General features: G+C 34.2%; 1 protein-coding gene across 1 annotated transcript; it reads left to right on the forward strand.

The window, feature by feature from the left end:
- Nucleotides 1-464: 464 nt before the first annotated feature.
- Nucleotides 465-15,340, forward strand: LOC122001997. Its single transcript, XM_042557011.1, has 16 exons — nucleotides 465-995; nucleotides 1,078-1,157; nucleotides 1,926-2,910; nucleotides 3,008-3,306; nucleotides 3,410-3,476; nucleotides 3,566-3,628; nucleotides 5,041-5,104; nucleotides 5,212-5,305; nucleotides 5,376-5,459; nucleotides 5,536-5,625; nucleotides 5,707-5,734; nucleotides 13,737-14,246; nucleotides 14,320-14,381; nucleotides 14,463-14,572; nucleotides 14,641-14,728; nucleotides 14,801-15,340. Exons 1-16 carry the CDS (start codon nucleotides 563-565, stop codon nucleotides 15,044-15,046), a joined length of 3,303 nt encoding a protein of 1,100 aa, XP_042412945.1. The 5' UTR covers nucleotides 465-562; the 3' UTR covers nucleotides 15,047-15,340.
- Nucleotides 15,341-15,683: the final 343 nt, after the last annotated feature.

Below are 15,683 nucleotides of genomic sequence, written 5' to 3' on the forward strand. Positions count from 1 at the left end.
GCTATGATTTAATTCCATTTTATGCTCTACCTAGTTTAATTTTCTCTTTTGAGTCAATGATAACAGTGAGTCAACCATGATGGTGGATCCTTCAACAATTATCTTAATGACTAAGTTAAATTAGTTCCAATATTTTTTAAAGTAATTTTATTTTTTATTTGACTTCACCTAGGATGACTTGACTCCCAATGAAAAAAAAATATTAAAGGCACACAAGGGATATTCATAAAATCTGATTTTATTTCCAGTGATAATTTTGAATAATTTGTATTTAAAATTTCTTTAACCAAAGGATTAATCAACCTGGATATCAATTTTCCGTTAGTTCATGACGTGTCAAGGGTTTAGAAGTTGAATGAATCGTGTTCTCTTGTGCATTTTCGTGGGCGGGAAATCGTGTCACGTGATCGCTCAAATTTCAGTACATCCAGCTTTCCCGCTTCCTTTTCTCCCAAAATAAAGCGAAATAGTGAAATAGATCATATGCGGAAACCCTAGCCTTAAAGCCAGTCGGGACTGCCGGAGATCGAAATCGTACTACGGGAATTCCCTTTGCTCCACCATGGTGGCTCCTCCCTGGCCGGACTACAACTACGCGTCATCCACGGCCCTCGTCGAGCGGGCATGGCACCTCCTCACCGTTCTTTTACGGCTCGGCCGCCCCGCCGCCGCTGCGGAGCTTGCATCCAGATGTGTCCTCGAGGTGGGCGCGGACTTCGTCGAGATCCTCTGCAGTATCCCCGGGTCACCTCTGATGCTAACGGATGACGGCTTCGTCATCCCCTCGGACGTTACCATGGCGGCTTTCTTGCAGTTTTTGTCGACCGGCATTGCTCCATTGGTTCCTAGATTTCCGTTAACGGTTACAGCTCAGGTGAGAGTGTCCGGTGAGGTATTTATGATGTATACGAGGAAGAGGAAGTTGCAACTTTTGGAGGATGACCGGGTTGAGACGCCAAAAGCCAAGAGGAGATTACTATTGCCTGATGGAGGATGTATGTTAATTAGCAGTTCATTTTATTGTAGAATGGTCTTTTCTTTTAGCTATCATCAGTGAAATTTCATTTTTGACTATAGATCTGAAAGAATTGGGAGGAAACAAGGAACACTTTAATCAGCTTTGTGTCGTGCAAAATTCCGGAAAAGCTACTGCAAAGGTATTATTTTGTTTTTTTTAGTTCTGAATATGCCCATAGGCAATTTCACTCCACCAATCACTTCAATTAATTTGTTTGACACAAAGCATCCTATTTGAATTATGATACTGAGTTTTGAAGTTGAAATGGCCATACTAGTTGGCCAATGTTTTTACCCAACTTTTGCTTATTTGTCTACCAGATCTTTGATATAAAAGGAATCAATGATTCAGCTATCAGTATTACAACAGTTGCATATGATCTTTATCTGGCTGCCACTTAAGTAAGGCACCTGATGCATGGAGAGTGGACACTAGAAATTTCATTTTAGTAAAATCATTTAAGTTTTGTGGTTTTCCATGAGATGTTATTAGTGTCACTTCCATTCTGTGACTTAGAATTCTATATGGAAGCCAGAAAACTGTCATTTTCACCTAGGTTGTAAAACAGGAAATTCAACTATATTAACATTAATAGCTCTTCATTCACAACTACTTTTTGATTGTACTTGTTGAGATAATCCTTGTATTTTTATTTTCCCTTTATTCTGGTTGTCTTAGACTTACTAGATTATCAACAAAGTGACAAATTTTCATTCTATACTTTTTATTGATTTAAGTTGAATTGTATTTCAGAAAATGGGTTCAGATGATTGCTAATCATGCACAAAGTTGTTTCCTCATCCTGCAATCTTAGTTTAACTTTATATTAGCTTGGTCTCATTTTAAGTTTAATAATCCTGTTAGTTTATTTACTTATCCAATCATCATTTATATTCATCCTTTCCAGGCATTGCAGATAAATCATATAGTTCCTGGTATTCCTAACAATGGTACTTTCTCAGTTGGCTCATATTTGTATGAAAACCTCTCGAAGGTCAATAACTACATGTCTTCTTTGCCTGTGCAAATTGACTCTGCAAAGACTGCTAGTGCAAAAATGCTCTTCAATAAAATACAACCATTGCCTCTATTTAAGATTACCTCAGATTTCCAGATCAATAAGAAAATTTTTGATGATATTAGAGGTAATGCCAATCTTCACAATGTTAGTATCTCTAATGGAACTGTACGTAATCAACAAGATATAGCAATGGATACGCAGAATTATGTCAAAAACAAACCTGCTAAATTTGAGGATGAAACAGACGCTCTTCTAGTGAGATGCTCTCAATCAACTGCTGAGTTTCCCCATACTATCAAGTTGGATTTAAATGACTTGAAGGATCTTGGAGGACAAATAAATCATGATGATCAAAATTTCAATGGTCAAACATTAGAGAAATTACACGAAGCAACAACTACTAAAGGAATCTTTTGCCAATCAGAAGCAGGAACTAGCCCCTCACAAATACAACCATTGCCTCTATTTAAGATTACCTCAGATTTCCAGATCAATAAGAAAAACTTTGATGATATTAGAGGTAATGCCAATCTTCACAATGTTAGTATCTCTAATGGAACTGTATGTAATCAACGAGATATAGCAATGGATACACAGAATTATGTCAAAAACAAACCTGCTAAATTTGAGGATGAAACAGACGCTCTTCTAGTGAGATGCTCTCAATCAACTGCTGAGTTTCCCCAAACTATCAAGTTGGATTTAAATGACTTGAAGGATCTTGGAGGACAAATAAATCATGATGATCAAAATTTCAATGGTCAAACATTAGAGAAATTACACGAAGCAACAACTACTAAAGGAATCTTTTGCCAATCAGAAGCAGGAACTAGCCCCTCACAGAAAAATCCTGAGGGTTTTGTTCCTCCAGGTATTTCTCTTCAAATAACATAATTTCCACTCATTTAGTTTAGTAGTTATTTTAATTATTTTACAATCATAATGATTTGATATTTCCATGGCCACAGAGCAGATAGATAAAGTATTGAAACCTTTTGTGGCATGCCAATCAGCCGGCCATCAAGCTGTGCATAATTATGGGAGAAAATCCATGAAATCATATGCTATGGGAACATCAAACTTATGTGGAGAATTTTGTCACTCTACTTCACCAATGTATTATCAACGAGATAGAACATCCATAAAAGATAGTCAGGAAAGTAGGTTTTTAAATTGTTCTGTCAAGAAGCAGAAAATGAAGAAAGTTTCCAATACTAATATTGTTGCTAAATATAAGAATGAGGATCCAGTACCCAAGACTTCTAAAGTAAGTTTAATTTGTATTACTGTCTATAGTTTAGTATGTGTGTTCAAATCAAAGTTTCTGGAGTGATGTGGGCTACAATATTTAGTTTTAAATTTGTCTGTAGAGCCACTTGGATTCCAAGTTGCAGCCGAAATTGGAATCTTTCATCATAGAGGAAGAAGAAGGTTCAGGTAGAGAATGAAAATCAATTTGTCATTTTCCACATTACATCATCTATTATTTCGTGTTCTCCTTACCACTTGTAACCCATGCATTGCAGGTGGATATGGTACTGTGTACAGGGCTCGAAGGAAAAATGACGGAAAAATATTTGCTGTTAAATGTATGATTATCTTATCCTATCCTTCATAATCACTTTGTTTTAAAAGATCATGAAGTTTTTAGTCCAATTAAACCTTAATCATAGATTTTCCACCCTTCAACTTTACTATCATAGAATAGATAGTTGTGTTAGTTTTTACTCTTACATATTAAACACCAGCCAGTTTGCACTCCAATGATTGAACCAATCAATATTGTCCTACTTGTTACATGACGTTCCATTTGGTAATTACATTTTTAGTTGAGCAAGAAATAAAGGAAATCCTCACTACTCACTGTAGGCTGCCATCCAAGAATCAGTCTGTCATGTACCTAGAAGATCTATTCTCTATTTCTCTTATTTTTGAAGCACTCATTACTCAGTAGTTTGATTAGTTAGAGGCATCAACTATCATGGAGAAATGAAGTCAATTTCCTTGTATTTGTGATTCATTGTTTTTTTTTAACATTTTATTTTTCTGCAAGGTGAATGTATTAAGGGTGAGTTAGTATGAAACTTTATTATCCAAACACCTGTTTCTTTTAAATTGTAAACATGTAGCTCAAGAATGAAGAATAATATCTTATATATTTGTTGAAAATCATGGATTTTGTCGAGCTTATTATAGCTTGACTAGTCATGTTGGTAATGTTTACAAAACTTGTCTATTTCACTATTTTCGCCATATGCTAGTTTGCCAAATCTTTTAGTTGCTTAGAATAATAGATCACTCTCCTGGTGATCTAGGTAGTTTTGTTTCTGGAATTTTCTTAGTTTTAATATAAGAATTTTGGTTCTGCAATTCTAATCATTCACAGGTCAAAATTATGTTATATCATTTTCTATGTTAATAATTGTTTAGTCATCTATTAACATGAAACACAACACATACATTATTTGACACATTTGTTTAACGCGTGGCATTGCATGATTAATTCATTCATCTATATTATGAAATAACTTAGTTTGCATTTTTATACTTTAAACACATTGAAAATGAGCTGAAGTTTTGTGCATGAATAACATTCTTTCAGTTTGATTTCTATACTATTTTACTTATTTAAAAGTATCTGGATCTGTGACTGGCAAGAAATGATATGGTGAAACTTATTCCAGATTTATGAGTAAATGTTTCATAATCCTAAACAGCATCACAGTTAAAATTTTAATTTATAACAATGCAAACTTTTGCCATCTTAAAATGTGTTCAATTCAAGAATACAAACAATGTAAGCTTAATTCCATGTTTGGTCATTGCTTAACTGGCTTGTGTCATGTCCACATTTTCAGTCTTACTGCAGACCTAAAAAATTGTTATAAATTAATTTGCAATTGTAACATTTTTGTTTATTGTCAATTATTTTTACTGTCATGCACAAATTTATTTGGATCTGTTAGATGACAATTCATAAAATTGACATTTGCTTGAACAGGTCCCCATGCCAATGCTCATTTGCAACATGTCCACAATGAAATGAGGATGCTGGCACGATTTGGGTAAGAATTAAGAAGACTTTCTGCTTTTTAAATATCTTGTCTTTGTAGATTGATTTCTGCTTTTGCATCTGTTTTGCACATCTTATTTTTGAACTACTACTCTTCAGCGGAAGGAACTTTGTCATAAAATACGAAGGCTCATTCAAAAGTGGCAATTCAGATTGTTTTGTTCTAGAACACGTTGAGCATGACAGGCCAGAGGTGATTTTAGATTGTTCTCAAATTTCCATGAGATTATATGCATCCACTAATTTTTTTAAATACTATTTAGGTCTTGAAAAAGGACATAACTATATTTGAACTCCAGTGGTATGGTTATTGTATGTTTAGAGCCCTTGTAAGCTTGCATAAACAGGTAACAAAACACACCTAAATTTACATTGATGGACTCTTGCATTTGCATTCTATGTTAACTGGAGTTATTTTTTCAGGGAATTGTCCATCGGGATGTTAAACCAGGAAATTTTCTCTTCTCCCGTCAGCATAATAAGGGATATCTTATAGACTTTAACTTAGCCAATGTTAGTTATTTCACCATCAATTATTTCTTGCCATGACAAATATAATAAGTTGTAACTAAACTCCATTTCTTGCTGATGCAGGATCTACACCAAAAACTCTTCAAAAATAGTAAGTCTGATCTGTGTTAAAAAATCTATATACTTTTTAGTATATTTTAAGCTTCCATTTTGATAGTATAATCCAATATCATGTTTATGTGGTCATACATATTAGAAAACATGAAAACCAACACTTTATTACTGCTAAGAGCATGGTAAAGTAAGTTAATGTATTCATTCTGTCGCCACAAAAATATTCCAATAAAATGATCCCTCAATCAAATGTTTATGAACTCTAACTTATCTATTGAAATTGCAATGAAGGTTAACATACTTATGGCAATTAATGAAGGATTGAGCTTTAGTCTTATTTGCAAAACCATCAATGATAGTTGATAACTGTGTGTTGTATCAGGATTTCAAATTCAATTTAATTACTGAACTTCTCTACGCTAATGTATCATAGGGATGAATCGGGTCGTCTCCCAATAAATGTAACAATAGATGATTGTTCTTAGGATTATGTTATTTGAGGGATTTTGGGTTTTGAATATTGAGATGGGGGGGGGGGGGGGGGTTGTGTTTGGAATTCTAAGACTACTAAATGAAAAACAATGCAAGTACTAAAAACCTAATCTAACTAAACTAAGATTGTGGCAATTGAATTAACGAAAGCATAACATAAAATAAAATATTCCTAATCTAACCTAATCTAATTGCAATTTAAATTAATGACAAGAACTTAAAGCATTAAGCGAAATTAGTATGCAAGTGATTAAAGGAATTAAAATACATTACAAAAGGTAAACCAAATGTATGGGACATTTAAACAAACACTTGACATACATACAAACTAAGCTAAGCTAAGACTAGGGTAAAGTGGTGATCTCTCCCTCCGATGGTGGATGTGGATTCTGATGATGAAGGGGAAAATGCCTCTCCTAATCCAGACTAGTGCTCGTCAATGTGGATGAATTCTTTTTTTTTTTTTTCTAATTTGAAGAAGAATGATGATGTCGATGGAGTGGTGGCGATGAACGGATTACACTTCGTAATCCCGAAGGGGGTAGAGAATTTGAACTCTCCCTGGAATGTCGTCGGAGATGGAGTGGATCCTCTTCCTCTCTAATCTGAGAAGGAGAGGTGGAGATGGACTCCCTTCCTCTAATCAGAGAAAGAGAGATAATGTTGGTGATGTAATGGATGCGGATCGCCGGAGGTTTCTCGGATGTGGAGCGGACTCTCCTTTCTAATTCGAGAAGGAGAAGTGGAGATGGATTCCCTTCCTCCTAATCTGGAGGAAGGGAGGTGGAGATGGTGGTTAGGGTTGATGAAGGAGGGTTGCTGGAGAGATTCCCCTAGGTTGAACCAACTTTTCCTTTTATACCAACCCTTGAACCAGCCCAAAACGCGAACCAATGTTCATGGACGCAACCTAGCAAAACCTGGCATGGGCGTGCCTGTAGGCACGCCTTGGTCGTGCCAAGCTCTGTACATTTGTGGCACGGCCGTGCCACAAGCTATTCACTTCGAAATCTTGCTGATCAAATGTGGCAGTAAAGAACAAAGCTTGGTCGTGTCAAGGGGCACGATTCTTGCATTGAAGCTCTAAACAATTCAATGCTCGTAAAACATGATAAGTAATGTGAACAAACAATACAAGTGGATTAAAACATCGAGAAATGAATCAAAATAATGTGTCAAATAGTTGGTTATCAATAGTCATTTGTTTGTAGTTAAATGGTTCAGAGTTTCGTTATACCTTGACAATTAATGCTAAAAAAACTGATACCTATGACTACAAATCTCAGTCATATTTGTTATATGGTTAAGTTGTCATTAAAAAGTGATTTTAGGTCCCTTTACCACTTGGGTACCTTGATATGTAAAATGTTGGGTTAAAAGATTTCCAAAAACAATCCATCATATCAAAGCCCATATGAGATGGAAAATATTATTGCTTACTTTTGGGTCAATGTGGGTAGGAGTTGCTCATAGATTATATTTTTAGGTAAGCAGCAACTTGGAATGTTCAGAACACTTTTGGGGAAGGAATTAATATTAACATATGTGCTGATTTGGAGAAATAATAAACATAAATTGCTTACAGGAAAAAAATATGTTGGAGAGAATAGAGAAATATGTATAAAATTTCAAAATTTAGTTAAATCTAAAAACAATGCAGTATAGTTATGTTGAATATTTTGTTAATATTTCTTCACTAGACTGAGTTTTTATTTTTTTTTGAATTGTTATTGCTCAATCTTTATCATGCTATACTAGTTAATTCGGCAACCCAATCTAGAAATTCGTTTAGCACTAACCAACCATCCAAACTAGGGTCTTGATCTTTGGTCAAGCAAGTAGTGTTGTCTCATGTTTAGGCCTAGGTATTAGAAAAAATGATTTTTTGTCTTTTAAAGTAGAATAGTGATCACGATGTTGTTTAGTTAATGTCATGGGATGAGGTAAGATGAATGTTCTATTGTCTTAAGATCCTTATACTAACTTGTAGATCATGCTAGTAGCATATTTCTTAATTTGTTCTAGGTCATCCATTCTAGATCTAAGTGTCTTAAGTTTGTTTTCTAGTAATTCACACCTACTATCTGCATCTCTAGTTGTAGAGTTTCTTATCATAGCTGATGTGGTGGTTTGATAAGTAATAAAGATTATAAATTAAGAAACATAGTAAATTAAGAAAACAAGTAGCAAAGTAAGCAAAGAAAGATGATTTTTTTAAAGCAAGGATTGATGGTATTAGAAAATGGAAATGCTCTAAAATTAATTAAACTAACTAAATTTAACAAAATAATTTCAATGATGAATGAGGATATCGAGTTGATGTGAGTCTTTTTCCTTTAAAGTTTACACCATATATTTTCAAAAAAAGCAGAGTATCATGGTAAAAATCTTTTCCTTGTGCGAGAATCCAAAAAGGAAGTTTTTTTTTAAAATTTATTTTGTGTTACTTTCTATAGCATAATAACTTTTTTAATATTTGGATTTATTTGGATTAGGAATTTGATATGAAGATATGTTTTTACAACTTTGGAAGAGGATGCGATACAACTAGAGAAGGGAGATTTTTAGCTCTTGATGACATAAAGCTAGGGATTGTGTCTAGGGTATTACATAAATGTGATACGATATCACGAGGTTGTTGTTAGAGCAAGAGTTGCTGTCAGAGTAGGACGTCTAGGCTATAAGATGTTATTTAAGGTTGTAGTGAGGAACACTAATGCCGAGTAGTTGTGGTGGCTGGTGATGCAATAGTTTGTTGTCAAGGATTATAGTTAATGCTTACAATGATGAAGTGGAGTTTAATGATTGCTTGTGAAGGTGAAAAAATGGAGTCAAATGGATTGTAATCAACAATTTCTAAGAGCAATTGATTGGGTGTTATAGTTGTTGGTTGGGGAATCAAATAGAATGTCTTCTTTAGGTCAATAATAGTACACAAATGCTACTAAGAGGAGCAACTCTTTGATGGAGGTGTTGCCTTGCGTTAGGTTGCATGGGATATGATAGGTGGGAGGTGCTTGATGGTTGTGTTCGATTGTGGCATCGGTCAGTGGGCGGATGAAATTGTTGGCAATGTGCGTTAGGTTGTAGAGGGGGTGCAAATTGATTCTATGAGGACTAGAGGGAAGAAAAAAAGGCATAGTATTATAATGAAGTAGATTTTTTGCTTTGGAAAAATCTCACAAAAAAATATTATTATCTCAAAAGTCAATATTATATAAGACAATATTATTTGTAAAATGATCCCAAAAACTAAGTAAAATAGTTATTCTAATTTAAAAATAACAAACTATAAATTAAAAAAAAACAATCATTAGACAACTCAAAAATAGAATTTGAATATTAAATTATTATGTTATTATCATTTTATGATTTTTAATACTTATTTAAGAAAAAGATGAATGATGAAAACCTTTAAGAATTTAAATTAATGTAAAGTATAAAATTTTACTAGAGTAGATGAATTATGTGCTAAATAAAAAATGATGCTAAGTGTAATGCGTAGATGAAGGTTTGGAGAATATTACTCAATGTGATAAAAATAATTCCATTATTTGAGTAATACTAATTATATAATTTTGTATAAAGTTTAATGAAGGGACATGATTCATATAGTTGACCTAAGTAGTTAAGCAAATATGATCAATGATGATAAGAAATTGCATTTTTATTTTAAGATAAATAGATAAGTAAAATTTAAGAATGATAATATATATGTTTTCTCAAAGATAGAATAAAGAAAGTGTTGGTGTAATAATGCTCTTAAGTGGTTGATTTAGTATTAATATGCGTCAAGTGTGTAGGGACTTGTTATAAAGTGCAAATGTAGCTTGCAAAACTTGTGACTTGATGAGGATGAGTTGTTATGGATGATTTAACACAGTTAAGTTTGATGAATTATGATTGATGATTCAAAGGTTCGTAATGAGGTGGATTTGAAAGTAATTGACAAAGGATGACTTGAAGCATCCGAGGGAATGTAAATTCCTAATGAAGTGGATTCTAAGATGAGGAGCATATAGCGGTTGTTAGTTTGATTGCTTGTAATAAGGTGAACTTGTAGGTGGTTGGTTAGAGAAGGATGACTCGGAGAATCTAAAGGAGCATAAATTCCTTGAGAGGCATACTTTACATTAACTTGTTAGGAGGCGGATTTTGTTAGTGAACATGTTAATGCAATCATGCTCTTAATGATTGGAATTGATTGCAAGTTTGATGTTTTGACAAAGAATTTAAGTTAGAATTTCTATGTATCTGCTGTGTATGAAGTTGTGCATGTGGTTGATAGACATATTGAGATGACTTTATGTGACCAAGGTTGATGAAGACTTGATGGTTTAAGGTTTGCAAGAGATTAGAGAAGAATGATATTTAGATATCTAAAGGACCTTAAGACGAGGAGCATAATAGTGCGCAATTGAGTAAGAGGAGGCAAACTACGTAGGTGAAACTTGAATGATGACATGTGGAGCTAGCTAATGGCTTGGTAAATTTGAGGGATGAGTATTTGATAGGAGATGCTGTTGTGGTAAATGAGTTGCATGGTAAAAATTTTAATTGAGTTGAGAATTGAGAGACTTGTATCGGAGTAAGGCTAAAAGAACGAGATATTCACGAACAAACTTGATGTTTGATTTGATAAAGCTTGTTTTTGTTTGTTTGATAATAAAAAAATAAAATAAATAAGCTTAACACTTGCAAGTGATGTGCTATTTTTGCAATTGCACGGTTATCGTCAAGTAATAAAATATTATCCTCTGGACCATAAAGTCAAGTATCAATCCAAACATAAGGTAGGCTATTTAAAAGAATCAAAATCGAGAGAAATTGTTGTGAAAGCAAACGAATTCAAAAAGTAGAGTGAGAAGTTGTGAGAAAATCAGATTTGAAGGCAATTCTAGAATTTCTAATTCACCATGATGATTGTCGACACTCTAATTGTAATTCTCTTTTTTATCTTAGTGTTTGATATGCTTGAAGGTGGTTAAACCCAAGGTAATTGATATCTCCTCTCGAATAATACTAGTGTATCTATTCAAATGTGATCCCTTACTTTCGTGGTAGTCGTACTAGAGCGACCACTTTCTCAGGGAGGCTTTTGTCACATGCCACACGACCCTCTAGACTTTTATCCCTTACTTTGTGACACCGAATTGGGGTAAACTTTTTACGCTATGTGATAATCAATGGTACCCTCGAGAAGTTTTGGACTATTTTTGTGTACAAACCCTCAAGTTTGAAATTTATAAGTTGGAGAATTAGGTTCACCTCTCAGTCATTCCTCTTTTCCATGCTATATGTTAACGCATGTTAGCACCGTTAACATGTATGCATACACATCATGTGATAAAAGAGAAAATTAATAAAACACAAGTGTCTATTCTACATTGGGTTATTTCCTAATTTTAGAATTAAGGAAACTACTTCATGGAGATGGAGATACAAACTAAAAATAGAATTAAGCATACTACAACTCATATGAAAGAGAGAAGAGTAAGAAAGCTCAGTCGTAGATGTTAATGTCGTTTTCGGAAGATCTTCTTGACTCCTTGGTGGATGGAATCCTTGTGGAGTTGTGGTTCCTTGGAAGACGACTCTCTCCTAGGGTTCCTTGTCACGGGGAAACTCTCGATAGGGAAGGGGAGATCCCTTGATCTTTGATGCCTTGAATTGGTGCCACTTGGTTGCTTTTATAGATAAAAAAATTACCAAATCATAACAAAGTTTTATTATTTTCCATAGGGTTGCCGATAGTCAACCCTGGCTTGCCACGATCATGGTGGCAAACACGACTTGGCTCTAGTGGGCTTTGGACGCTTTCTCGCCAACGAATAGAGGGGAATACGACCATGGTGGCCAACATTGTTGGGTCGTGTTCCTTGCTGGATGTTTTGAGAGATGTTCCGATGTTGGTTTTGCCTTCAAGGGTGATGCATGATCGTGTTAGGAGGCATGGCCAAATTGTGCATCATGTTGGAATATGTGCTTCCAAGGCTTTTCGTCTCAAATGAGCTCGAATTTTACGTCTTGTCAATGAAACACACAAAGAATAGTTCTCCAAACTAAAATGATAATTTTTTTTTTTTTTGCAAAAGCTAGGAAACAATGCAAAACATGCTCATGTAATACAGCATAGGCATGTTAGATAATATCAAAAACATATGCATAAATCACACATATCAATGAGCTTGATTCTTTAGTTTCATAAATAATTTATGAATAAACTTATTTATTAACTTGTTTAAAATTTAATTGTATTTTTTAATTCAAATATAAATATATAAATTTTTATAATCTTAAATTATTTATAATATGTTAAAAATAAAAAATAGTATATTTTTCATTTATTAGATAAACATTTAACTTAATTTATAAGAATAAAAACATTGCTAGTTGAGCTCGATAAGAAGCTCAAGTTCAGCTTGATAAGAAATAAATAAGATTGAACACAATTAAGCTTGACTCAACTCGTTTATACTCATGCCTGAGAGAGTAGTTTTCTACTTAGACAAATACTTGACCATTAAGATGGTCATAATCAATTGATGATTGAGTCAACAAAGTAGTCGACTTAAGTGGGTCAACTAGTGAATGTAATATTTTCTTTATTTGTTATTGAGTTGATTTCGATAGTTGAGCAATGATGTATTCTAATTGACTCATTATGGTACAATCGACCAAGTAGTCAACTCAAGCTAATTAGCTATCGAATAGAATATTTCTGTTTGTTGCTGAGCTGACTAGATAGTCAATTGATCTGGAATAAATCTGATGATAACTTCTAGTTGACTGATAACATAGAAGAGACATTGGAGATAGTCATTGATCTGATGAGAAGACTCTAATACCATGTAGAATTTATAAGAAGAAAATATTGCACTATCCTTGTGAGATAATTATTACCTATGTAGGTTTGTAGATTCATGATATGATAACTTTTCTTTTAAAAAATTGAGGCTAGGCCTATACTAATAACTATATTAATCTACTTTAACATTTTTCATAGTCAGATAAGATCTAGTTCACTAGACTAATAAACCTATTAAGCTACTACTACCTTTAACACTTTTCTAGAGCTTAATGAAGGGATTAGATTTACGTGGTCGATGTCACATAGCCGAGACAAAGACAAAATTAATTAATTAATGATGATGATATCTTTGTTTTCAATTACTGAACAATTTTAATTGAATTTTTGACTCACCATCTTCATATTATGCTAGGGATACTAACTAGTTAGTATAATAAATAATATTTCAATAAATTGTCTTCTGGATTTATTCGATGACGAATTGAGAGGGAAGGCTATCTTACCTTCAGGCAATGCCCGGACACCTGAATTACCTAAAAAAAAAGAAACAATATTTCAAATACCATAATCTTGCAATTTAGCTTGTTGGATCCTCAAGTCAACTTTGATGATTATCAAAAATTGGCTTGGAGCTGGGAATATTGTCTTATTGTTTTTTTTTTACTATGTACAATAGTTTAGAACACTATCATCTAATTAAGAGTTAACACTATTTTTTTCTGCTGATTGATAATAGGCAAAACAGAGATTGGTTGTAACATAAAATTAGATCCAGTGTCACAAAATTTGAAATCCTCTTCACCAAAACAACCAAAGAGAGTAACGAAGGAGGGAATTTTGGTCAAAGGAACTGAGGAAGTTGATGACTTGAAATCCCATCCATCAAGAAGCTCGAGGAAGAAAACTGAGAGAAATCCAGTGGCCAAAATTGACAACAAAAATAGATGTTGCAATCAAGCTGCAGATATTTCCGGTGTAACTTCAGCAAGAGATCCCACTAGTACAAAAACACCAGTTGATAAATTGAAGCAACCTATTCCTTGTAAAGGGAGGAAGGAATTGATTAACTTTTTGCACGAGGCAATGCAAACTCCTGATCACAAGGGATCAACAGCTCCTGCTTCTCAGAGGAAAAGGGTGGCTGCTCCTTTGGGTAAAGCGGAAAGAAGGCTAGTAACTGTAACACCAATGCCGTTGCATTTTGATGGAAATGCTGTTGCTGGTGCTGGCATGCTTGATCCTAAAAGTAAGTCTTTAACATCGATAAGCAAAACACTTGTATATTTATTTAAATGATACTGAATTTCTGATGTTCGTAGAAAATGGAAAGCACAAGAGAGAGGGTCCTTGCGTTGGAACCAAGGGCTTTCGAGCTCCAGAGGTTAAGCTTCACTTGCGTGCTAATAATCTTGTAATCCATTGTGTTATAGTATATGCTCATCTCATAATTATGTTAAAACAGGTTTTACTCAAGTCAATTCACCAAGGCTGCAAAGTGGATGTCTGGTCTGCCGGTGTTACATTACTTTACTTAATGATGGGAAAGACGCCCTTTGGTGGTGAACCAGAACAGTGAGTTCTACTAATTAGTGCTATTTGTCTTTAGCTGTTACTTATGTTGGCCTCATCATTAACTCCAGGAACATTAAAGATATTGCAAAATTGAGGGGGAGTGAGGATTTATGGGAAGTGGCTAAACTTCACAACACTGAGTCTTCTTTTCCTCAGGTTTCATCAGCTAACCATTTAATTCAATCGAGCATGAAACAAGCTCTCTAAATAACAATGTGCATATTGCAGGAATTGTACGATGCTAGATCGTTGCGATCCTTGGAATTAAAAGAGTGGTGTATTCTAAACACCAGGAGACCAGAGTTTATCGAGGCAATTCCAGATTCGCTGTTTGATCTGGTGAACAAGTGTTTGACAATAAATCCTAGGTGCAGGATCGCTGCTGACGAAGCTCTGGGACATGAGTTCTTTGCTCCCTGTCATGAAAGCCTACGAAGGCAACGAATGCTGCGAATGGAGGCTGCGCAGCCCTAGAATATCGTACAAGCCATCTTTTGGAATTAGCCAAACCTTTTTTTCGCAGCGTTCCTGTCTGGCTCGCAATTCAAAAATGTATAGTCTGAAAGGTTTAAACCCAACCCCTTCCGTTGCCTGTTGGCTGTGACCATTACATATCATGTAGTAGGGTTTCTACAGATACGATGATGGAGGGCTAATTATCCAAAATGTAGTTATTGTAGCGTTTAATTATCATTCCCTATATGTAATATTTTTTTGGGTTAAGATCCCATTACATAATCATGCAAATCCTTCCCCTAGTTTATTAAATTCATATCTACTGTATTAGATCAGTAACTATTGTATTGCCAAATGGAGATAGTAAAGTGAATTTGGGTTATAATGAAAGCTGTTTGGTATCATAGCCACATTGTTATGATTATTTTATTGCCAAAATGGAAATGGCAAAATGAATTTGTTAGGTATCATTGTTTGCCTATTTCTTGTGTGCCCGACAAGAAATTTGTTAGGTATTATTTTATTCCCTATAAGTATTTGAATTTATTTTTTTTCCTTTTCATTGTGATTATAAACTAATAAAACTTAAATACACAAATGAATACTTGTGCTATTATTAACATCATCTTTAAGCTGTGCGACAAAATAACGAATT

This window comes from Zingiber officinale, chromosome 7A (assembly GCF_018446385.1).
Source record: "Zingiber officinale cultivar Zhangliang chromosome 7A, Zo_v1.1, whole genome shotgun sequence".
Lineage (NCBI taxonomy): Eukaryota > Viridiplantae > Streptophyta > Magnoliopsida > Zingiberales > Zingiberaceae > Zingiber > Zingiber officinale.